The sequence below is a fragment of the Semicossyphus pulcher genome, unplaced genomic scaffold (assembly GCF_022749685.1).
Source record: "Semicossyphus pulcher isolate SPU_LCO1_2020_fin unplaced genomic scaffold, fSemPul1.0.p SCAF_24, whole genome shotgun sequence".
NCBI classification, from domain to species: domain Eukaryota; kingdom Metazoa; phylum Chordata; class Actinopteri; order Labriformes; family Labridae; genus Semicossyphus; species Semicossyphus pulcher.
The window spans coordinates 13,726,739-13,751,229 of record NW_027211698.1 but is presented as its reverse complement, the minus strand read 5'-3'; the positions used below and the strand labels follow the sequence as shown (position 1 = coordinate 13,751,229).

The following is a 24,491-nucleotide window of genomic DNA, read 5'->3' as shown; positions in this document are numbered from 1 at the left end:
AACCATCGAACTGTATTAGTGGCTGTCATATAATAGAAATGGTGCAAAGTGAGAAATAAGGTAGGTTATTGTGTTGTATTCTGTCATAGGACGAAAGTAAAATTACAAATATATCAACTATTCTTGATTTTTGAGATTTGAAGCTATCTCTGACCCCACTGTCAGAACATTATTGCTCTGACTGAGTCAGCAAGCCAAATATCCAATTGCTCTTCATGATTTGATTTATTTTATTGCTAACTTTTGCCATACAGAACCTTATGTATCTGAGCTCTGGAGGTAACTGTGCATCACCTCTCCCATCTGCTGGTTGCTCCTGCCGCGCATGCGCTATACGCCTCTCCATCATTTCCAATATCCCAGTGTAGGAGAACCAGCAGAGGCAGAGAACTAATGGGTAGGCTTCTTATTCTTATTTTTTTAAAGGTCAGAAACGCAATATTGCTCTTCCATGTCACTGTTTCAGCACCGGTATGCATTCGCGGGGATGCCCGGGTGGGAACGGCCTGTTTACGGTTTAATTTGACGCAGACAGAAACGTTAGTGCCTGAAAAGCGTCTCTCTCTTCTTCTTCGCTCTCTCTCTGCAAACGCAACGGCTGTTAGCTAGCATGCTAGGCTAACCCGTGCTAACTCGGCCTGGCCCTGGCCTTGCCTGGCCCCTTGGCTCGAAACCCTAACGCGGGCCTAGCTGCTTTTTACTTCGACAATTTCAAGTCGGAATCTGTGTCGGGGGTCCTCGACGTGCAAGAGCCCGGTTTCGGTTCGTTAATTAAACGCTAAAACGTTATTAGCGTAGCCGAGCTCGCCCTCTAATTCATTTTCGTTACAACAAGCTAGCTAGCTAGCTAACTAACGGTAGCTAGACAGCTGACGCTTGGTATGCTAACCCCCCAGCTAGCTCAGATGCTGTGTCCAATGCATCAAAAAGCACAGTCAGACAAGCAGATTTCGCTTGTTGACACGGTCCCTTTTTAATACGGAGGACCTCAAAGGAGAGTTTAGAGTTTAAGCAGCACTATCACCCCTGAGATAAACTAATATTTAACGCTAAATGGCTGTTGCTAAACGTTGATAAAGCAACACTTGGCACAGTTGATAGGCAAGTGCGGCTAATGTTCACCAAGCTAATTTGCTATTATCTAACATTCAGGCAACTATGGTTGCTTTGGTAGTGTACACAAGAGGTTGTCATGTTATTCAGTTTTGGGGAAAAAGTCTTGTCATGATGCTAGCAGCGTTAGCCAACTTGTGAAGCTGTCAACTTTGACGGTTACTGCAGGACAATATGGCTAATTTACCCCTAAAGCTAGCCTTAGCCTGCTCCATGGGGTTATGGCAAGATTTAGATGCTAGGTTGAGAATTAATGGGTTTAATCTCGCCAGGTACTAAAAGAACAGTGGTAAATATCTGGAGCATCAGTAAAAGGGGGCTGTACCGTTTGTTTCAGACACCATTTATTTTTTATCATGCCCAGGATTATCCTCTACAAACAGTACATGCTTTGTGCAGATAACTTACATTGCTACTAATTCATCACCCTCGCTTTATTTGACAACACTTTGCACTAAAGGCTTTTTCAAGAAAGCCAGGTGAACAGCTCTAAATGCAGATAAAAATGCACCAAATTCCCAGAGCAGAGGTAGCATTTGTGATGCCCTACGCTGCCTATTTAACCTTAATAAATTCACCTTGCATCATTTTGGATTGTATATGTCAGCTGGATCTAAACACAGGATGTATCTGCATGCAATACACATGATGTTTATTATGTGACATATGGTCTACCAGTGCCTTCATTGGTATTTTCCCTTTTTGCGATATCATTTCTGTTAGTAAAGATGTTGCAAAAATGTTTTCAGTTTCAGCTGCAATAGAAATAGAATGCCTGCATTGGTATCTTTGGTTATTCGTGTGTCTTTTCTTGCAGTATTTTCAAATTCTTCATACCCCTTTTTGTACGTTATGCTTTAGCTTATTTTAGATCAATATAAACAGGATTATACAAACAACTGGCTCGTCCTGACAGCCTGTGTGTTGTCATTCTGTTCTAAACTGCATGTAAGGCAATGAAATGATGTCATCAACAAACACAACATGATGACACATAAGGGGGAAGTCAGGAAAGGGGCTCTGGCTGTAATAGTTTGTATTTAAGATTAGGTCATAAATCTCATGAGGCTGCCTGCGGAGGTCTGTTTTCATAAAGTTAAATCATATTAAGACAGGATTGCAATCCTAAAGATAGTATACTCCTGTTGCATTCTCATAATGTCATTGAAAGATCCTGATGTGATCTAAACTTTCCGGTCAGGATGAGTTCATTTCCAGAAATGATGCTCCAATGATCACTACCTTTAATTACTAGCTGTAAATACCCTAAAATGCCACATATCACAATACAAACCCCTTTAATGATGCTGACGCATGAGAAAATGGAAAAGTACTTTGCACACAGGCTACTTTATCTGACCATATTCCTGAAGTTTAGGTACTGAGAGAGAGCAATTTTCATTTACATAAGCTGCCATCCTTTAATGGACTACAAATTCAGTTACTCAACCTTTGGCTGAGGTTCCACTTGTCATTTTGATGCGATTTCTTATCTAAAACATTTTTTCTTTCCTTCTGAGATCGCATTGCTGTAAGCCTCCTGTATTTAGGTCTGTCTGCATTAACTTCTCTTCTCGTTCAATATTGCTTGTGTGAAGTTAGCAGTTGGATCGAGTCCATGCTGTGCAGAATTCCTTCAAAATTCAAGGCCAAAGATTGTTCCCTCTCCCCCAAAATTTCCAATGTTATTTTTTTGTTGCTTGCTTTCCCTTTTCTGCTCTCGCTTTTCAATAAGATCAGATTTACCTTCCTGCATGCTACAAAATGTATGACAAGCACTCTATTTTGTAGTCTTGTCTCAAATCATAGACATCAGTGACTCTGCAGTGACAGTGTCAGCCTCCGCAATATCGTCCTTGTCATTTATTATGGACATTTCTCCCCTACATCATTTCTGATGGCGAAATATGACGACAACATACGCAGGGCAGGCTGCAGGATATTTTAGCAAAGGATTAATTCAGGAAAACCCTCTTAAATTGAAATAGTGTTTGTCTTTTTTCACAGTCAATGATCACTTCTTTACTCAAGCAGTTATTTCAGAGGTGTCTTCAAGATTATTTCTCTTCTAATCGCCATCATAGCTGCTTTAGTATTTTATTTTCATCCATATTGTGCAAACCGTAGCATTCTGTGTAACATCAGTATTCCACTTAATTACGAAGCCTGGCTTAGGTTTATATTTATGTTGCGGCTGCACAAGATATTGTATTTCTTCCATCATCGTGTTCTGAACATGGCCAACAAACACATCGCAAAAGGATGCATGAAATGGAATTTTAAAAAACAGTACCATTTAATGTACAAGCGCCATGCACTCACAATCAGCATGTAAACATTTGCAAAGAATATATCCTAAGCCGCCCCTGACATGTAGCTAGACGCGTACGTTAACTACGGCCTCGCTGCAGCAATCTATGTGCAGATGCACCAAGCTTTGTCGTAATCCATTGAAACACATCTAAAAGCGCCATGTTTGCTGGTCAACCTTCACTGCAAAATAAAAATCCACCTTAAGCCGTTTCAAGTGCAAATATAATTCTCTTCGTGCTGCATTTATTGTAGGTTTTTATGTCCCCACAGTGTCACAAAGTCTGACCATCCCCCTGCTCCTCTCTGTCTTTTCTCCATGTCTGTATTTTGTTGTTGCTCTGAAAGATGCATGCAAAAAGGCCAAACCCATACTGAAAAAAACAACCTGCAGTAAAAGGTTACAGATTTGCAGGTAGAGTATAGGCTGTATATTTTGGGCCAGGTAGAGGAAACAGTGGGGAAATAAGAGTTGAGACTGAAATTTGTGCTTTCACATTAACAAGGTGGCAGATTTAGGGGGAGTTGCTTTGCCAAAGGTTAAGATGAAATCATTTGGCTAAGGCTCAAATGTAATTTTTAATGAAAATGTCTGAACTGAATCAGGTCCAGGACTTTTGCTGAACATTGCCGCCCCTTCTTAGTCCGTCTCTTTCTGATTCAAGCAAACAAAAAAGACATTATACCTGATGGTAACCTTTAAAAATAGAGGTTAAGCATTCGTCACAGCCGAGACATCCTAAAATCGCATCTCTGCACTTAGCTTGTGTCGGAAAATTAATATGATTTTTCCTCCATTGTGACACACAACAATAGAAATCGTGTTTCCACTGTATTTTCCAAACATGGACTTGTGGGAAATGAGATTTTAATGATGTGCTGTCTCTGATAGGACGAGACACACCTCTCCTGAGATGATGAGGTGCGACTGTTGCCGCTGCGTGTATTTCCAGATAAACAGCGTACGTTCAAGTGCTGCTGCCTGGTTTTTACTGTGCCACGGGTACCTCTCTTCCTCTGTGGTGGTGTCACTGGGTTTGGTCTCAGCAGCACACAGGGCAGTTATGAGTCAGCAGCACCGGCGGCTGAGAGGAGGCTTTGCATGAAGCTCCTTCACTCACATACAGAGTTCAGCCCGATTTAACAGCTTTGATGGGCTCATACCAGTGTTTGAAATTCTCTGTCTGAGAGAAGGAGAAGAACCGCCAATATCACAGCGTAAAAAATCATCATTTGTTACATTTTGATGGAAAGATTTATCTTTAAGGCTCAATTCTGATGCCTAATTTGGTGATGACAAGCTGTTTTATAACCTGCAACATTTGTTCTGTGTGATGAGAAGCATTTTGAATGGTGTTTGCAGTGCAAGATTTGGCAGATTAAGACGTGTTTAATTGATCAATTTTGGCTTTATTCTGGTAGTTTGTTGTTAAATACTGCACTTTGGTTTAGGGGTGTACCAATCCATCAATCATCCATCCGTCAATGTAAGGTGTAAAGCATATCTGTGTCACTGCTTTCTGTTTGTGTGTAATAGGCTCGTGATATCATCTCATAGGCCCCTGAATCGAACGAGGAAACAAAACGAAATGCTATCGAGGCAGACATCGTGACACCAGCAGATGTCACATCGTCCAAAGAATCAAAAGAATAATACCACATGATGAAGATCTTGTGATTCACGCCCCTACTACTCAGCTTACACGTACATGCTCCCCATTACACTCAGAGTAGTAGAGGCTCTTTCTAAGCAGATGTTCACAACGAAAACAGCCGTGTGTTAAACCAACATAAGGGACTACCTTTGTGTGGGGGGGTGTATCTTCAGGCAATGTTGAGACAATGAAATATGGTCCAGGGAGTCCACTATGAGTAACAGATCTGTAAGTCTAAAGCATTATAAGACTCTCAAACACAGCTTAGTTTGAAATACTCTGGAACAGGATTTTACGTCGGAAGCAGACAACAAATTCCCAGAGCAGGTTAAATTATTACTCAAGAAAATACTCTAATTGACTGTTAATTCATGTCTTCTTCCTTCACAGTAACCATGGGAATACCACTACCCAACCGAGTTTGGGAACCGATATGTTGAAGATACTCCACGTGTCCGACTGAGGGACTGTATCCAAGGCGGCCCTGAACACAAATGGTAATAAACTTGAAATAAAAGATGTTCCCGATCCTCACTTTGTCTGACAAGATGCAGTAATGGAAGTCCAAACACCATTCAGCCCCGTAACCATGAAGCAGCTCAGAGGGTAGGGTCTGCCGTGAGCTCGCCTCACCCTACCCGGCCACCCACCACCACCACCCCCCCATCAGCTCCACCTGAGAGCAGAAGCATAAAACTGCAGCACTACCCATATCTACAAACCCTCCCACCACCTCCTCCACCACCACGGCTCTGGAAGACGAACATGACGTGCATTGCGAAGACGCTGGTTGATGTCTGATAAATATCCCTCTGTGGTGTCGAGCGTAAATCCAGTGGAGCAATGAATGGCGGAAAGGACTGTGACGCGGGAGATGACAGGCAGGCCGTCCCTGTCCAGGTCCCCATCGGCTGGCAGCGCAAGGCGGAGCACGGCGGCGGGGTCATATACATAAGGTAATGTAAACTGTAGTTAGATTTATTAACTGATTGTGTAATTTCTGATACATAAACTGGCCAAGGGAAACGTTGACATTTACAGTAAACATCAGGTTTCTGTGTCAGTTCCTCAAAATCAATGAGCGCCCAACAGGTTTGTTTACTGTCCTCAAACGATTGGAGTTTCTGTGATTGATTTCCTCCGCTGCTATTCTGAAGTTGCCATTTATCTGGCATCTATTAGCTGTAAAAATATCTTATAGAAACCACTGGAAACATAAGCAATCTCTTAACACCCTTTGTTGTTTTCTTGGACGGTAAAATATGTCACAAGAAACCTGTTATTCATTTACAAAATCTAAACGGACTTCTTCTGATGAATTGCTTCCTCCTGCAGTCATCGTGTCATTTAGCCTGGAAGTTTGTGTCCTCCCTGGCACATGAACGCCGGCACGTGTGTTTACCACTCACAATGAACCAAAGCAGTTGGCTGGTGTCAGGTTTATTTTGGGTGTTGGAAAGAATCCTGTCTACTTCTGTGACCGTGGCCTGATACTGTCACTGCGCGCTTGTATTCGCTCGTGTTCTTTTACATTAAATGTGTGTATTTGCTTCGGGGATGTCCGCTGTAGATATTTCTGTGACTGATGATTCAGCCACTGGTTATTATGTCCACCTGTCACTGTATATGTTTGATAGGATCAACAGATGGTACATACTGTTCTTCCGTCATGGGTGGCCAGTTTGAAATGTTTCTCTGGAGGTTATTTCTTTTAGTCGTCCTTTTTCTCATGTGTAGAAGCTGTGATTTCCAGATCACACACCTGATGTTTAAGTCCTTCAGTATTCCTGATTTTACAGCCAGGATAAAACCACAGACTGTATATAAGAAGTGGATGTCGCCCATTGTTTTTCGTCATTTTGGTTGTCACCACGTTGGCTTTTCTTGGAACCAGAAGTGTCCATATTTGGGCAACAGGGAGGAGCAGGAAAGGAGCGACGGTTTAGCAAACGCTTAGCTATCACCTAGCAAGGTTAATCTGTTATTCATGTTAACTGTAGCCCCTTTTTCACTGCCAGTTCAAGGCGAAGTTATTCCGCCTCTGAGCTGGCATTGGAGGTAGTAACAGAGGCGTTACAGAGGAGAAACGGCGTCAGTGTAAACAGCAGAGCCTGCAGGGCGGAACAGCGCTGTGTGTGTGTAATTTAAGCATGCGCTGTTTTGTTTCCACCTCGCGCACGTTTTGCTTCTGCAACACCAGAACGCTATTTAAAAACTTTATGCCGGCGTTGCTTGGTCCAATCTAAAATTGCCACTGTGGCATGATGGCGGAGCTTCGTTACGGCGCTGAGGCGGAACCGTAGTGTCACAATACGAGGTCAAAACCTAGTATGTGGCTGACCGCATCAGGTCAATGTTTTCAATCATTTGGTGGGCAAAGTGTTAGAAGGACTATCCTTATGTGGCCAATAACAACGTGTTTGAAAGCAGGTGTGCGCTGCGGATGTAGGTGAGGACAACAGAGGAGCAGCCCCGCCAACTCCACAAACAAAATGTCCAGAGCCGTGTAGTCAGAGAGTCGCGTCAGTGGAGGTCCAATACGCTCCATAATCCGCCATTGCAATGTCGCAACTCTCTCTCTCTCTACGGCTGTGAAAGAACCGCCACTCGCTCAGTCAGTCACATACAGACCCATGTGTAGGGCTGACCCCGGCGGTCAGCCAAAAAGGGCTTGTGATATCGATTGTTATGCTAACTTTGGCTAGCATAAACTAGCTTTAACAAATTTTCCTTCCGAAAAAAGTAATTTGAAAAATGTTTACTGAGGCCACAAATCATTTACTCATAGACTTCTATATAACTTCTATATTTTGCCACTTTTGTTTCTCCCCCTGCTGGCCATTAGAACAATTGCAGGTTTAGGGCACTTTAATTATGCACGAGTTTGGACTTTTTATCAGAATAATACTACACAGTCTCTGTGGTCTATTGCCAGAACACAGGCTCCTCTTCCTCCATGGGTACTGGATGTTTTCAATTGTTATTTTAATTCATACACATGGTTGAATTCCACTGTAGTGCGGCGCTGTTGAGTGGGAGGATTTTACTCTTTGATTTCATGGTTGCAAGCCTGTAAAACCTGCAGCAGAACCTGCCTGCAGGAGCTGCTAACCCACCTTTAAAAATCATTTGTGTGTCTGTCAGTGGAGAATTTCAGTGTGCGGCGGTTTTCTCTTCTGAGTCAGGAATAAATCTGTGGTAGGAGAACTAAACCTTTGTTACATTTCCGCATAAAAACGTTCACTTAAATGCAAAATATTTTCACTTCTCCGGAGCTTTCAGTCCAAAAGTATATTCAAAAAACTCATTTCAAACAATGCAGAAGAGTGCTGCAACACATATTATAACAGAAGGAGTATTTGTGATGTGGAGCCGCACCAGCTGGAGTCTCTCCACATCCTAACGTTGTTGTTTTCTGTGTGCAGTCCCAGTGGCTCGTTGCTGTCCAGCTTGGAGCAGGTGAAGACCTACCTGCTGACAGATGGAACCTGCAAATGCGGCCTGGAGTGCCCACTCATCCTCCACAAGGTAATTTTTTTTCATCCTGATTCGTTTAAAGCACAGCAGTCGGGCGGAGATTTTGCAGCTGCCTCTTAACTGGGGCTCCAGGAGATAGAAGTACCAATCTGCAAATCGAATTAAAATGCTGTTGTCCAAAATATTACAGCTAAACAAAGGACCCTGAGGGATTAAAAACTGTCAATCAAACCAACACTTGTATTAGAAGATGGCGCTTCTGTAGTAGAAATGTTCCACCTGGTCAAGCTTCATTTATCAGCCGATCACTGCGAGGTAAAAAGTGAGGAAGGAAAATATATGAGGCATATTTTAAAAGTTTGCAATAGCAGACGATGTCGAGCAGGATTGTGCAGGATTCATGTCTGATCCCGTCCCTTCTGTTTGCAGACGATGAATCAAGCACTTCGACTTTTTGTTCAGTAAATTTCCTCGTTTTCTCAGGAGGAAATGTTTCGTCTTTTTTTAGACCACTCTGTCATAATGTTGAGAACTTGATTTTTAGTTTATTCCATGCCATACGTGGGATTGATCTATATTTGTTTAAAGTCTCTTTGCGCCCTGGCAGCAACCAATAATTTTAATATTTAAAGGAACAATATGAAATATATTTACTGGAATTTATCATGAAATGGCCGAGATTTGTCATGAGAGATGAAGGAAACATGCTGGCTTCTCCAGCAACAAAGCTGCAGCCAGTATGTTCTCCTCCTGAAATGTCCACTCCGGTGCGGAACCTCTGTGTGTGTTTTGGTGTGATCCCATTTCGTCACCCCGGGTTGCCAGATATGAAACAGCTTGTCACGTCTTGCACTCGAGGAGGTTCAGCGTCCTCAACCTGGCGACTTGAGTGAGCTTCGTGTTGCACTAGAAGCGCAGCTCTGTTTGGGAATAGCTGAGTGCGTGAGTGTGGGTGGTGGAGCAAGTGAGAAGTGAGTGTGTGCGCATGAGTTAGGAGAGTGAACGGGGATCGGAGCGGATCAGTGGAGAGTGTTATCGGTAACTGAAGATAACAGAAGTAGTAAGGCTAAGTAAGTGTGTGTAATAAACCCACGTACTCCTCAAGACTGAAGCCGCGCTCCCGTGTCTTGCTTCCTGCTCGTTGCCGTGTGTGTAAAGTGACGGGAGTTAGCCCCAAAGCTAGCGGCAGCTTCGGCCCTGGGGCAGACCGGTAAGTGTCCCCTGTGCTTTCCGACCATGGTCGGAACGCTAAAGCAGGAAAGGCTAACATCGAATCTGGGGAGGAGGTGGGGAGACAACGCTCTCCGGTATTTTGAACTTGGACTGCAGTACGCTTTTTAGACACTAGCTGTTAAGTTTGAAATAAGTCCATCCTTCCTATCTGTCCTCCAGAGTTCCTACCAAGAGGTCAGGAACACGTGCTGACCTACAGAAGCTTATATTTCTCGCTTTGTCCACCAGTCTGTTAGAACTGAAGAAGCCTTTCGGATGAGCGGTGAAACATCTTCAAGAACTTCAACCAAGTCCAGTTGCCTTTTGGATTAAGCTTAGAACTACCACGACCTGGATGACTGAGAACCTTCACAGACAAGCAAACTGTTGCTGCTTTCTCCAGCGTTTCCTTCCCCAGCTTTACTTTCACAACAAAAAAATCCATTGCAAGAATAAATACCATTTAACTTTCTGTTCTAATTTGATTTGGTAAAAATCTGGAGTAAATGCTGTAATGAGTGATCACTTCTGAAGTTTTCCACTTATGATAGATTTGCGTTTCTCTGCAAATCACTGACAATAATTGTTCTCAGGAGCTAAAAGCCTCCTAAGACTGCGTAATATTTTAATTCAGAGCAGACCTTCTTGACGTGTTCTGAGCGTCAAAACAGGACAAATTACTTACCTGACATTTGTTCCCGCCGCTTAGAATGAGGTAAAGGTATAAAAGGAGGAAATAAACACGTCTGAGAGGAGGAAATGGTGTCACACGAGTCAGACCAAGGTGAAAACACTTTCTGACAGGCTGTTGTTAAAAGTGATGCTTTTGTTTGTGTTGAGATGGTATTTTGAGCATCAAAGAGTCACCTCTGCGAGCCTGGAAGGTGGCTGTAGAAAAGTTTGCAGTTTCGTCCTTCACGGAGCGCGGTGGATGTGGTCAGCTTGTCGCTCACAATGAACTCCAAAAAAATTTCACAGTACAGAAAGTGTATAAAAACGTCCAGAGAAAGCTCTCCTGCAACCTAATCCACTTCTCCACTCCTTTCCATATGCTCCGAATGTATGAAATAAATTCAAGCAGCATACTTCCGCTGATCTCTGTGAAGGACCGAGCTTCAAATGTCGGGGTGCTGTGAAGAGTCCACTGTATCACATTACACGGGGTAATCCGACCGATTATCCTTCTTGAAGCTAAATTTGTCCCCAACACACCATGTCTGTCGATCAGGGCCATTATCAGGCTGGTGTTTCCTCGTCTGGGAAACAGTTGCACAGCCCGAGCCCTTAAGATTCCCCTGTCTTCAGAAAATAATGACACAAAAATTTCAAACATCAATTTAATTCCAGGGTTTGATTCTGTTATTGGTAACAAAACCGTTCCAAAAATAAAAAAAAATCTTCTTCAGAGTCAAGTCTTGACACATGCCCTCGATATCTTCTTCCGCAGGTGTTCAACTTTGACCCAGGGGCGGCCGTCAAGCAGAGGACAGCGGAGGACGTGAAAGCAGATGAAGACGTCACCAAACTCTGCATTCACAAGAGGAAGCTTCTGGCTGTGGCCACGCTGCACAGGAGCATGGAGACGCACCCACCTCTGACGCTGACCAGTCCAGGGGGAGGTACGAGTAAATCCAGCTTAATCCACTCATTTGAAATCAAAACTCGGTCGTTCACTTTGATGGTAGCCCTCAGACTAATACAGTATCATAGACGGAGTTAAGCCAAATGCCAATGCCTTTCCTGTCCTGCCTAATATGTAACTTGAATGTGCTTTTTTTGTCTCAAGGTACATCATCTGTGGTCTCTGTGCATTCCACGTCTCAACGAGCAATAAGGACTAAACCCCACGACGGGCTGCCCAATGCTGTTGGCCCAGACTGCAAGATTCCTTTCAAGATGATGATGGCAGCTGGACAGCAGCAGCAGAGGCTGTACCCACCCCAGGAGATGGGTGGGGCCCAGCCGTCCGAGCTCTACTCTGGGTACTCCCGGCAGCAGAGGATGGGCAGTGGGGAGCCAGGACCCAAATCCCCTTACCGGGTTGGGTACGGAGCCTTGCTGAGCCCACCTCCCTCTAGTGCTAAGCTGTATGGAGATGGCTCACAGTCTCCCAGTACAGACACTCTAGGCAGCCCTGAGGGCTTTCCAAGGACCAATCCTTGTGGGTTTCCTGGAGCTGGCAGTCCAGGCTCAGCTTCCATCCATGGGAATACTAGGACGCCTCTTTCCCCACCCAGTATAATGCTTCATGGCTCCCCTGCGGGCCAGTCATCCTGCGCCATGACAGGGAGGACTAGCACGCCCCTTTCTCCGACGGCCACTGCCAAAAGCCCTGTTATGAACATGAACATGCCACGGGGGAACTTCCCCCCTGGTATGGATATGCCCCGTGCGGCGTTTCACCATAAAACACAGCCTCCTGTGCATCCTGTACCGCCTCCTCCATCCATACCACCATCCTGTGCCCTTCAAAAAAGGCAACTGACCTCTGAAAAAGACCCCTTAGGCATCCTAGACCCCATACCAAGCAAGCCAGTCAGCCAGCCCCCCAACAACGCCCAAAACCCTTCAAACTTCCAGCCTAACATCCACTCTCAGGTACAAATGATGAATGTAAACATCCCCCCTCCCGCCATTGTTCCCTTGCCAAGCAACTTACCTTTACCCACAGCGAAGCCTGGGCCTGTGGGGCATGGCGGCCACATTCAAAGGACTCAACAGGGTGGTCCGGCATCTTCCATGTCCCCCTCCCCTGTCACTTCCCCAGTCCACATGGCCGGGCCTGCTCTTGGTAGAATGGAGGCCTCTCCTCATCGCTCACGTTCATCCTCCACCTCCTCTGACCATGGGAACTTTGCAATGCCCTCGGGGCATCAGGCCCCGTGTGGTACCATGAAGGTCCCTCCGCGTTCCCCCAGGTCAGCAATGGGATCTCCCAGGCCAGCCATGCCCTCCAGCCCCTCCACCAACAAAACCGACCCACTCCACCAGTACAAAGACTCCCAGTTGCTGCCCGGGATGGGAAACACGACCCAGCAGCACAGCAACCCCATGTACTCACCCACCTCTTCCTCCTCGTCATCCTCCTCTCTGGCAACCCCCAGCGCTTCCCAGAAGGGCCACCCAGGACTCCTGGGGATGCCCCTCAACCAGATCCTGAACCAACAGAATGCCGCTTCCTTCCCCGCCAGCAGTCTCTTGTCAGCCGCAGCCAAAGCACAGCTAGCAAATCAAAACAAACTCAGCGCTGCTGGCAACAGCACTGCTGGCATGGCTGGTGGTGGTGTTGGTATGGCAGGCATGGGGGCAGGTGCAGGGGGTAATGGAGGAGGCGGTGGGCACCCTGGCTCTATCAGCGGCCCTCGAGGCATGGAGGGACACAGCACTTTAAACTCAATGCTCCCGCCAAACTCCACCATGCTGCTCAACAGTCCTGAGGGCCAGAGCGGTCGTGCTGCTCTGAGGGACAAGCTCATGGCCCAGCAGAGGGACCCCATGCGCAAAAGGAGACAGTCATCAGGCAGTGCCACTGTTAACCACGATAACACTAACAACATGGTTTACAGCATGCTAAACAAACGAGGCATGGGAGGACCCCACATGCAAGGGCCCAGTGCCACTGAGCAGCTGCGAAAGGTGGGCCGACTTGGAAACCTTCCTCCAACCACATCCATGGCCCAGCTTCTCCAGTCCATGAGCTGCCAGAGCTCCCACAACCATCGTCCAGGTCCTTCGGGACCTGGTCCTCAAGGAGCGCCACAGCTGCACTACAACGACAGCACAGGTATGGTCCCCGGTGGCCCTCAGCAGAACCTCCTAGCTCAGCAGAGGCTGCGGGGTCCTGGAGACGCCATGCAGCACTGCCAGAACATGGACACCTCTGGGGGCCATCTGGGCCCTCGTCAAGGCCAGTTCCCTGACATGATGGTCCAGATGCAGGCCTCATCCATGAGTAACTGTGGGCCTATGGGGCCAGGAGGCGGACCAGTGGGCCCTGATGGCATGCCGCTGGGACGCCCTAACGCTAACCCCCCGCCTCTGTCCCATCCGGGCCCTCACCCCTCACAGCAGAACCTCCTTCAAGGTATGGGGCGGACTAACATGGTGGTGATGACACACGGAGGTGGTGATGGGAGCTGTACACAGAGCATCTCTGATACAGGTGAGACATCAGGACTACTGTACATCTCTGCTCTGTGACTGTTTGATATTTAGAAAGGACATACATTATAAACATTACATTTTGTTTATGTTTGGACGTTTCAGCCTCGACCTAACTGGTAGATTACAATCCTCAGCAGCTACTTTAACGCCACTAGCTCCATTAATAAATATCCAAGAAAGTAGTAATGATTTGGTGACATCAAACCACTGACAGAACATTTAGTAAGCTCTAAGGAGGGTGTTCGGATAGTGTTCGTGTCCCTCCTTCATCCTGATATGGTTGTGGTTGGATGGAGATGTGGTCTCTCTGGTTGTGAGTGAACTAAAACCAAAGGATTTAGGCGACAGGCCCCGAGCCCGGACAGTCGGGCTCCTCCAGTATCTGTGAGCTAATGAGCAGGCCCCTCATCTCTGGAAGCTCGGCTAATTGTCAGTCAGCCAGTGTTTCTCTTTGTTTTATTTGTATGCTAGCATCAGTCAATGGTGTAAGAAGATGGAAATGGGATCTGGATCACGCTTTAAGGGAAGCAGCCCAGATAGGGCGCTCTAAAGAGCTGAATAGAGACCAGAGTGAAGCCTTTGATGAGGGTTTAGGCCTGTATGTGTGTGCGTGTTTCAATGACTGTGTGTGCATGCCTATGACTACTTGTGGTTTAATTTATTTGTGTGCATGTTGATGACTTGTGTGTTTTTTTTCTGTGTATGAGAGCCCCTGAAAAGACCATGATCTTGTTTTTTCCTGCTGTGCTACCAGGCTATGAGTTTATGTATTCATTGTGCATCCCTGTGTTCTCATATGGTTTATAATGGAGATATCACCGAGGTCTGCTGCAGGCCACCTGTTCTTATCACCAGGTGTCCTGTTATTCTGTACATCTTCTAAGTCATTGAAATTCAGGTGGTCCTGCGCGGGTCAGGAGGCAGCGCTGAGGGGATGGGAGGAAAGCTGTCATGTCGAGTTGCAGTTTTGACTTGTGAAAGAGCTGGAGGGAGAAATGATCAGTTTAATCAGCATGATTGAAGGATGTTGTTGTGTTTTAATTTCTGTGTTTAAAGTGGATCAGCTGAAATTACAATTCCACTTACTTTGTTTCTCAGTGCACTCTGAAGAACTCCTGTCGAAGTTCTTTGGCCCCATTACCCGTCAGAGTCCTTAAATATTAAGTATCTGCTGATAACAACTGATTTTATGACTATATTTACCAAAATGTAGATTATACATGTATCTGACACACAGCTGTAGCGACTAAATCTGAAGCTGCTTCCCACTGGTCAAGAAACCCGCTAACACCCGTTTTTTTGCTTAGTGGGAAAGGCTACAATCAGCATTCAGGCCCGGGTCAAATGACTCGGTAATTATCGCCTTGCCTCCGATCAGCTTTGATGGGAACACAAACCCGTGTCGACGCGCTAATCTCCGCCCCCTTTCCGGCGCGATGCTATGCTCCGTCGTTAACTTCTGCGACTCCTCATCATCTCAGCTACAAATTCTGCCCGTCTCCGTCCAAGCAGCGCTCGAACATCGTTCCAATTTGTCGGTACCAAGTTTGAAAGACAGACTGAAGACTGAGTAATATCTTAACTGTTAACTAATCCTGTTTCGGGTGTCAGACGTTGAAGCAGCAGAAAACCGACAGGAGGATACTTCACTGGCAATTGGAAAAGACACAATCGCCATCTATAAGCGGGTCTTCCCGGGTCTGAAAAAGCCACGTCAACAAGCTAATTTTGGTGGGAAAGTGCTTCTTTTGACCACATATTTTTTGCTACTGTGCAGAAACAATCATGCTTTTGTGTTTGCATCTGTTATTTTTAACCAGAAATCATTGAACAGATCATTAAGGCCGAACAAAGATATTGGATGCATAGTTTGGCTAGTTTTCGTGCTGTGCTTTAATGCCATTAGCTGTAATGGCTACATGTGCTAATGCATATACATACTCTGCTCCTCAGGGCTTCTAGTGGTCCACAGTAAAACAAACCAGTGATAATCTCACAGATAACAAATACTTTAAATCAACCCACCCAGCTTTTCAGAGAGCTCCCTCCACTGACTTCAGGCTGTGGTGAAAAGTACATAAAGCCCTCGCAGGCTCTCATGACAAAAGAATATTCTGTCCCTCTTTGGCAGATGTTACCCCTCTGTAGATCGTCCCCTACTTGAAGCTAATGTGGATGACATGTTTGGGATCTTAAGAGCACTCAAAGCTGTTTGAAAGTGGCCTAGTCAGTGGCTTTTTAGCATTAGCCTCTAACCATCTGTTTCTAGACAGCTAGCGAGCTTTGAACCCACCCCCCTTGCCCCCTCCTCCCCCCTCTAGCCATCAACAAATACCCCAAAGTTCATTGTAAACCCCCCCAGACCTCCTGCCACCCAGCTGACCACCCCCACATCCCCCAGCAGGGTAAAATCACACCACCCGACCCTCGTAACCCCCCCTCATCCACCCGACAAACTCTTCCCCCACCCAACGAGCTTCCTGGCAGTGGACAGCACCACCAATCATCACTAGGTTTCCATGGCAACCTCCCCCGGCAACAGCCGTCACTATATCATAGCGGTAGCGGAGGATGTGGGGAGGGGAGAGGGAGGGGGGTTGGCCGAGTCGTGGCTCTCAGCGTTGGAGAGGAGGGAGAGAGAGAGAGAAAGAAAAGAGGATGAAAAAAAAAATGGAGAGCACACACAGCTGCCCTTCAGCTACGTAGCATCGCACCAGCTGCTCCAGTCGCCACTCGTCCACACACACACACACACACACACACACACACACAGAGAACACAGCGTTAGGCCTCGGAGATTTTGTTTTGCTTCCTCTTTGTCTGTACAACGTTGCTGCTGGGCTCTCTCTTCATTCATTGATACATCTGTGGCCTTGATGTATGTTGCCCGTGCTCTGTCCCTGCACGCTCCGCTAACAAGTCCGTCTGTACATCGCATCTGGCAGCGTGTCCGTCTGTTACTTTGGAAGCAACAGATTGTTAATGTGCAACTTTTTTTTTTTTTATTCTCAAAGGATCTGTGGAGAAACACTTCCCCAGCTTTGGAGTTCATTTTCTGTTTGGCAGGCTAGATTTAAAAAGGTTTAAATTTCACTGAACTGCTCTGCAGAGACGAGTGTTTCAGAGACTATCGGTGCTGGAAGAAAGTAGAATGGCACCACCTCACAGAAAAGATCTTTACTAGTCTGCTCATAGTATGCTCTCATGTCCTATAAAGTTTTGGAAAATATCTTAAATGAGAAATTCTTAACCACTGGGAAACATTTGATGGAGATCATTAGAGGAATAATTTTGTTAGTGCAAGGGGACTATAAATGTTTGGGGTTGGAACGACATATGGATTCACTGGATCCACTTAAATACACGTCTCATCCCGGCCCTGTTTGGTTGATGAAATGATTCGATCCAAACTTTGCAGGAAACCCATCATCCCTCGGCTGTGGTATGGGCGGCCTGCAGCCACACGTTAACGCCGGCGGAGGTCAGATGTATCAGCAGCAGGTCCACCAGGCCATGCAGCAGAGCAGGGCCTCACACCCAGCCTACCAGGGGCAGCAGCACTTCTCCGACAACACCCCCTACACAGACGGCAACAACGCCAACGCCGGCTCCATGGCCTGCCTCTACCAGAGCTACCAGGTGGGATGATGAGTTACATTTTGATGTCTTTGGTGTCATCGAGTTTTTTTCTGTTGTGTTGTAACCTTGCTGTTGTGTGCACAGCAGGGGATGTTGCCACACCCACAGTATGTCGAGGGGCAACAGCCTCAAGGTGAGGGGCTTCCAGCGGGTGCACCTGGCTCTGACAGGGGCCCAGGTGGAGGTCCAGAGTCGGTGGACGCCATCTACAGAGCCGTGGTGGACGCCGCCAGCAAGGGCATGCATGTAACCATAACAACCACAGTGAGCGGGACCACACAGGCGAGTCCGGTGCCCGCCCTCAGTGCCATGAGTGCCTTCACCGCCTCCATAGGGGAGCCCGTCAACCTCCCCAAAGCTGTCAGCACAGTCCTGCACGGGCACCAGGATGGAGAGGCGTTAACCCAGCAGGCCAGACCCAGGCAGGTGAGGCAGGGACGGGCTCAGAAGAACATGGACCCGGGGAAGAGCACTCCAGACGGCCCCGAGGCCAGCGACTACTTCCGTTCTCCTGGTCGAGGGACTCCCAGGGGGCAGTGGGATGGGGAGGCACAGCACGGGGGAGGCTATGATGCTCACAGCAACAACAGCGCCTGGGGTGGTGAGGAGTTCCTGGAGTGCTCCACCCAAGTGAGGAGTAGTCCCTGCATGGAACGCCCCGCCAGCCTGGCCCCCGCCCCACCCTGCCCCACCGAGGGGTCCCACGACCACGGCCTAGCCCTGGCTCATGATAAGGCCTTCCTCGATGATGCCTATCGCTTCAACAACTGCAGCCGGACTCCTGCTAACTATAAGGAACGTCTGGAGCAGACGGTGGAGCGCTGCGTCCACATCAACGGTGCCACCCCACACTTTAACTCCCGGGGTTACGGGGAAGTCCTGGGCCCCCCTCGGCAGGAGCTGACGGGGGACGACCAGTCGCCCAGCTCCTCCACCAGCCTGGAGGGACCCCTGGCCACAGCCAAAGACTACAGCCACTACAATGGCCACTTTAACGGCATGGCGCCCAGCCCCTCGGACACAAAGAGCCTGAGCAGCGAGGAGGATCTGCGTCAGCCGGACTCGCCCTCCTCAGAGCTGCTTCACTATCGCTCCAGGACCTTCAACATGGGTGAGCTGGTCTGGGGCCAGCTGAAGGGCTTCCCACCCTGGCCGGCCAAGCTGGCCGGGGACGAACAAGTGCACAGTGCTGCTATGCAGCTGCGGGAGCAGGCCAAGGTGAGAAACCTCTCTGTGAACACCTGTCAGCGCTTTACCAGCCAACTGCAATTTTCAGACACGATAGGACTGCAGATGTTCCCACAGTGTTCCCGATAAAACCATATTTAAAGTTTGGGAAGGCAAGATGATGAATATGTTGTGCTTGACTGTAACTAAGTTTATTCAGATGGAAAACTTTAGAAACACCAAACAGTCTGAGGGGAACAAGCGTTTTGTCCACTGGCCACGTTGGCAGATGGATTCCAAAATGCTCCAAACACTTTCACTATTTTACCTGCCAAATCAGGATTTCAGAACAGGAGAGCTCCTACGAATAATGACTGCCAACATATCTGGTAGACATTACAACAATTTCACCATGATTTTCTCGATCTGTTAGCGAGCAGTTCCTGGATGTACTCAGATGTTTTTTCTTGTCTCCATGCAGGTGGAGCCAGAGAAGCTAAAAACACTAACTCACGACTTAGAGGCACTTGACCGAGCCGCCAAAAGAGGCCTGAAGTAAGTAAACAAGCCCACCGAATATCTAACGCTGCTTCAGTAAATAACAACAAGGGAAAAAATAGATGGTCTGTGATTCCTGGTGTATTTTGGTTGGTGTATTTTTGTAAAAGGGTCTTACCTTTCATTAGTAAACACCAAGAGCTACATGTGGAGAGTCCCAGAGCTTCACAGACACACTGACATTGACACCTAGTGGTTAAAGATTTGGTCCAGAAAACCCTCTAATGTAAATGTTGTTCAACAGACAGGGGAAACTGAATAATCATTTGGAAGCTGCTATCCACGAGGCCATGAGTGAGCTGGATAAGATGTCGGGCACAGTGAGTACAGCACCTTTCTTTGATTCATTTCAGTCCTCGTGAAGCTGCGACCGCGTGTCATGCAATACTCTTCTCCCTCCTGCCCGTCTGCTTTCAGATCCCATCGAGGGATCGTCAGGTGAAGCTCCCGAAGCCTAAGAGGAGGAAGATATCCAGATAACATTGAATGTGTCGTCCTCAAAGCCTTCGGAGACTTCGTCCGTTCAGCCTTTGATGCGATCTGAGCTCTCTAACAGGTGCTACACATGGACTTTCAGTGGTACATCCTCGTTCCATGATATCAACTTGACTTAATGACTGACCACAGAAGGTGCTGGAAATTCCAATCACCAATACAGTTTAAACTGTAGAAAAAAAACAGAAAAAGTAGAGAAAAACATCAGAAACGGTTGCAATTTGTCTACAGCTCACTGAATTAACTATTTTTTTCTAGTATAAGATAGTAAAACAAACAAAAAAAAGCTACAAGCATTACCTTACATATTTAAGAAAATAGACAGTCCAAATATTTCTGATACATTTTCAATATGTATATAGATAATCCTGAAATTTCATGCTATTAAGAATTGTATGTAAATATTGTACAATGTCATGTACAAGCATACCTAATGCACATTTTATCTTTTATTGTACAAAAACAAAGCAGAAGTGTACCAATGTCTTGGTTTCTATTCAGAAGTGCGGTTGCATACGGCCGCATGCATAGGATAAATAAGAATACAGCCTAAAGCTTTTATATGATGAACTGTAAGACGTGCTGTTTGTTCTTTTTATTTCACCTTTTCTTTTGTTTTGTAAGGGAACAGCAGTGGAACAGGCATGAGTATGAGTTCTCCATTACGAAAGTCACTTCACGCCAGTAAAAGTGTTCATTTGTTTTGGATTGAAAAAAGAAAAGAAAAACAGAATGAACTTTACCAGCAGAAAGCGTTCAATGTTCGCCTAAAGCAGGGTGGGGGAGTGGCCGCCGGCCGGACGATTGTTGGTCGATCCTCGTCTGCTCCATCAGTCACTCTGACGGAAAAATCACGACGTTAAAGATCAAGTCTTTTTGGCAGGTGAATTTTACGAGTTTACCAATCGTGGTAACTGGCAGATGAAAGGAGGTTGTTTACCTGCCGTTTTTTAGAAGGAAAAATCCACCCTGGGGCACTTTAATGTCATTTTGCATTTCAGTAGTTTTTCAAAATAAAGTGTAGTCATAAATCTACATTTTGGGTGAAGCAAGCTGACAGCAAACTTTCTACAGCTACCAGCAAAGGCTTAAAGGGCCAGTTCACTGATTTTCAACCTCAGTCCTATCATGCTATTATGGGGAGCTAATGCCAGATGACGTAAAACGCGCAGGGAGCTTGGACGCCCGCCTCCGATGTCATGTCATGTCAGGTTTGAAATGCAGAGTGCAGACCTGCAGATTTTTTAGACGGCCCACCGGTATATTCTCGTCGTATCTTGGATTCTGCAGCCGTTGCCTGCAGCGAAAGCGGAAGTATTTCACTCCAGCGTCTCTCGCTGGGCCGTTCCTTTCAGAGGGAGGTTCACAATGCATGCTGGGTGTTGTAGTAATATAGACTAGGCGAAACCACAAGCTGTTTGTACAACTTTCTCCACAGCTATGGCGCCAATTTCCAATAATATTGCTTCTATCGATTACAGAGAACTTTGCATTTCCACGACATTTAAGAAATTTGCTACCTTGTAAAACTCGGTGGCTTTAATGCATTTAAACGCACTCAATTTGTGCTGCATGCATTGTGGTCTATGTCCTGCTCCTGTGGGTGTAAAAGTCGGTGTCAGCTCTTCTTATATAATTGTTAAACATTACGACAAGTTGATGTTTTTAAAAGACTATACAACAATTTTTTTACCAGTAGATATTAGAAAACTGTTCCGTAACTTGAAATAATGTTGGTCAAGTTAGTTAACTCTGAGCAGACCCTGAATGCATCATGAACTCAACTCAAGAGTGTCTCTGGGTGGATTTTTCCTTCAGCTCCTACAAACTCTGTCACCTGGTCGTTGTGATCACGTTTCTCGTCTGTACAGTGATCTTTCTCCATGACTGTAATCTTTTTCTCCACAACGATAGCTTTAGGTAGAGTAACCGACGTCAGAGGCAGTCTAGATTATCTCGAGGAACACTAACTCAAGAGCGGCGAAAGTATTTCTCACATTTAGGGGCCTTGTGTTATTTTTTTTGTCTTTTTGTTGCTTATTGATGTAAATTATTTATGTACAGTACTCCATATTTATTTTAAGCTTTACAAATATGCTAGATGGCAATAATACTACCAAGAGTTGAGAACTCAAGCCTTATATGTGTATATGTATGTTTCTTTTTGTTTGTTTTTTAACAGTGAATAATAGATCATGTATTCAGAGTCCATTACAAAGGTCATGTTCCATTTTATTTAAAAAGATAGTGAGGCTTTCTGATCCACTTGTTTTTGTTACAGATTGTGTCATGATTAACGTCTGCCTGCTACACCGTACTATTTAAGAACCTGCACCTCTGAGAAGGCAGGCGGCGTTTATGTTGGTAATAAATGCAGTTTGAACACTACACACACAAAGCAAAATCACTTGGTCAGTCTTAAATCCACAGTATTGGAATAAGAGGTGAAACACACAGCTGCTCGTCCAGATCAAAACAACAACATGAAATCACTACAGAATTATCAAGTGCAATATACCAATTAATAGCAAAGATCAACCGCATACACACACTGCATCTCTGTTTCTTTTGTACTTCCTGTTTTTAACATCTGCTCAACATGATCCCTAACTTCTTATTGTTTAGACGTCCTAACATAAGAGCCATGAAGTAGTAATTTATTTGTAGCTTTGTAGCTTTATTTGTAACGCAAATCTCTTTAACTCCAGGCTCAGATTCATCTTATTCTAATGAAAATATCCCGTCACTAAGACGCCGTTTCTCTAACTCACACAGTCAATATAATCTGCATTTATAACAAGCAACCCGACTATTACAAATTATACTGATTATAACCTTAAAACCAAATAGTACACTACTTTATACAGAGGAAAACACTACTTTTAAAGCCTCAAATGTCCACTCATCTTGGTTCACATGCACACATTTAAGACTCTCAAATTTAAGTTCTGATGAGATCTCTTATTTTAAATCACATTGTTTTGTTGTGTGCGCCCTGAGAAATGCAGGACATTTAAAAAAGCGCTGAATGTGTCGCACAAATATCAGTATTTAAAGACGAACACATGTGAGTGCATCCTTGTGTCAAACCTTATTTGAGGACACAATTACCTGAGAAATTCAACGCAACAGCTGCGTTAAAATGTCCTGGAATCGCTACCAAACCTGTCAGACATGTCCTTTGTTTCCAGAGTGCACACATTTAAGAGCCTCAGAGTTTTTACTGTAATCTGTTCAGAGAAAAATCCTCGACGTTCGGTTTTCGAGAACACATGAACTCTTTCGGTAAAGTTCATTCTGCCTCCCCCTCCTCCCCGTTTTTTGTGCAATGACATGCAGGAGCCCGCTCTCACGTCGGGGTCCCATGTGTTATGGATCTGTTATATCAGTTTCATGTTATTTGTGGTCAAGAGTTCAAAGCATTTTTTTTGTGTTTGAGATGGTCTGTGCAGTCTATTTTTTCCTCCTCCCGCCTGTGATTGTGTGTGTGTTGAGGTGTGAGTGTGAGTTTTATTTTCCCCCCGTAGTGAACTTTGTTTTCCGTTCTCACTTTCCTCTCTCACCCTTTCGTTGTCAGTATTTTATTTTTACAACTTGTAATTAAGTATATATTTTCTCACTAATATATACTTTACAAAAAATAGACTTGCGTGAAGTATGATGTGCACTTGATTGCTCTTGTTTATTTTTCTTTTTTGCATTAATGTGGGCTAGGGATAGTTTGTCAGAGTCCATTATTTTGAGATTGTTTGGACTTTTTTTAATGGTTTGATGTAAGCAGCATTTTTTTGTAAATATTGTGAAACATTACAGGTCATGCAGTGATGTAACATTTTGAACAATGTTGCACAGATGTTTAAGATATTAAAAACATGGTCACTCTTACTTGAATAACCTGCCGTGTAACGTGTATTTATGCTCCCTGTTTCTTCTTTTGTTTTTCTCATAAAAATCCTCATTTCAAATATGACTCATCAACACTCAATCATTTTAAAGTCAGTTTTTCTTGTTGCACACTGCCCTCTAGTGGGCAAAGTGGAGAGCACAGTATGGTCAACTTATTTTTACTGGGAATATAGAGGATAAAAGAATTCCATAAAGTAGGAAAGTGTCTCATAATAACAAAACAATGTACATTATTAGATAGCAAATATGCCTGTAAGGGCTTTTTTCACAGTGGACATTTTGACTTCTAAGAGGAGGAAAAGCACCTGTGTTAATAATATCTTAAACAATGGTTCTGTTCTATTCAGGTGTCTGAGAAAGCCATGACAGGCAGTCAGCATGCACACTCTACAGTGAGTTATCTTCAGCTTTATAAACACAGCACCCTAAATATAGAATATTTAAATATATCATATGAACCAAGAATTCGCCATAGAAGTAATCAAAAACAGAACCACACCCAGGTACTGCACACCAGGTAATTTGATTGGAAGCTCCCGAACAGCTGCAACATGGATGTTATGGTGAGATGTGTTCCCAAATTTAAGAATGAACTTTGAACCCGGAAACAAAACATGGCAGTGCACGTTATGCAGCCTGTAACATTTGGTCACGAGTTTAGGTGACTCCAGCTTAGTTAAAAAATCTTTAAAAATGCTCATTTTCTGAGCAAAGTGACTTTAGTCGGTTGAGTCGGTCACATTGTTGGTTACCCTCTTTTACATGCCTTAATTCGCTCATAAAACGACTAACGGT

The 24,491-nt window shown here is 45.3% G+C and overlaps 1 protein-coding gene across 1 annotated transcript; it reads left to right on the top strand.

The window, feature by feature from the left end:
- Positions 1–364: 364 nt before the first annotated feature.
- Positions 365–23,684, top strand: mbd5 (methyl-CpG binding domain protein 5). The gene is made up of 10 exons (XM_069675521.1): positions 365–397; positions 5,469–6,034; positions 8,504–8,606; positions 11,215–11,386; positions 11,554–13,929; positions 17,350–17,570; positions 17,655–18,788; positions 19,219–19,292; positions 19,540–19,615; positions 19,713–23,684. The coding sequence occupies exons 2-10, from the start codon at positions 5,922–5,924 to the stop codon at positions 19,773–19,775; spliced, it is 4,332 nt and encodes a 1,443-aa protein (XP_069531622.1). The 5' UTR covers positions 365–397; positions 5,469–5,921; the 3' UTR covers positions 19,776–23,684.
- The last annotated feature ends 807 nt before the right edge of the window (positions 23,685–24,491 follow it).

What these genes read in the sequence shown, in the direction of transcription:
- mbd5 (XM_069675521.1), top strand. Translation starts at nt 5,922, where the DNA reads ATGAATGGCGGAAAGGACTGTGACGCGGGAGATGACAGGCAGGCCGTC. An exon ending in ACAGAGCATCTCTGATACAG is followed by an intron (nt 13,930 to 17,349) that starts GTGAGACATCAG and finishes CAAACTTTGCAG; the next exon opens with GAAACCCATCATCCCTCGGC. An exon ending in GCCGCCAAAAGAGGCCTGAA is followed by an intron (nt 19,293 to 19,539) that starts GTAAGTAAACAA and finishes GTTGTTCAACAG; the next exon opens with ACAGGGGAAACTGAATAATC.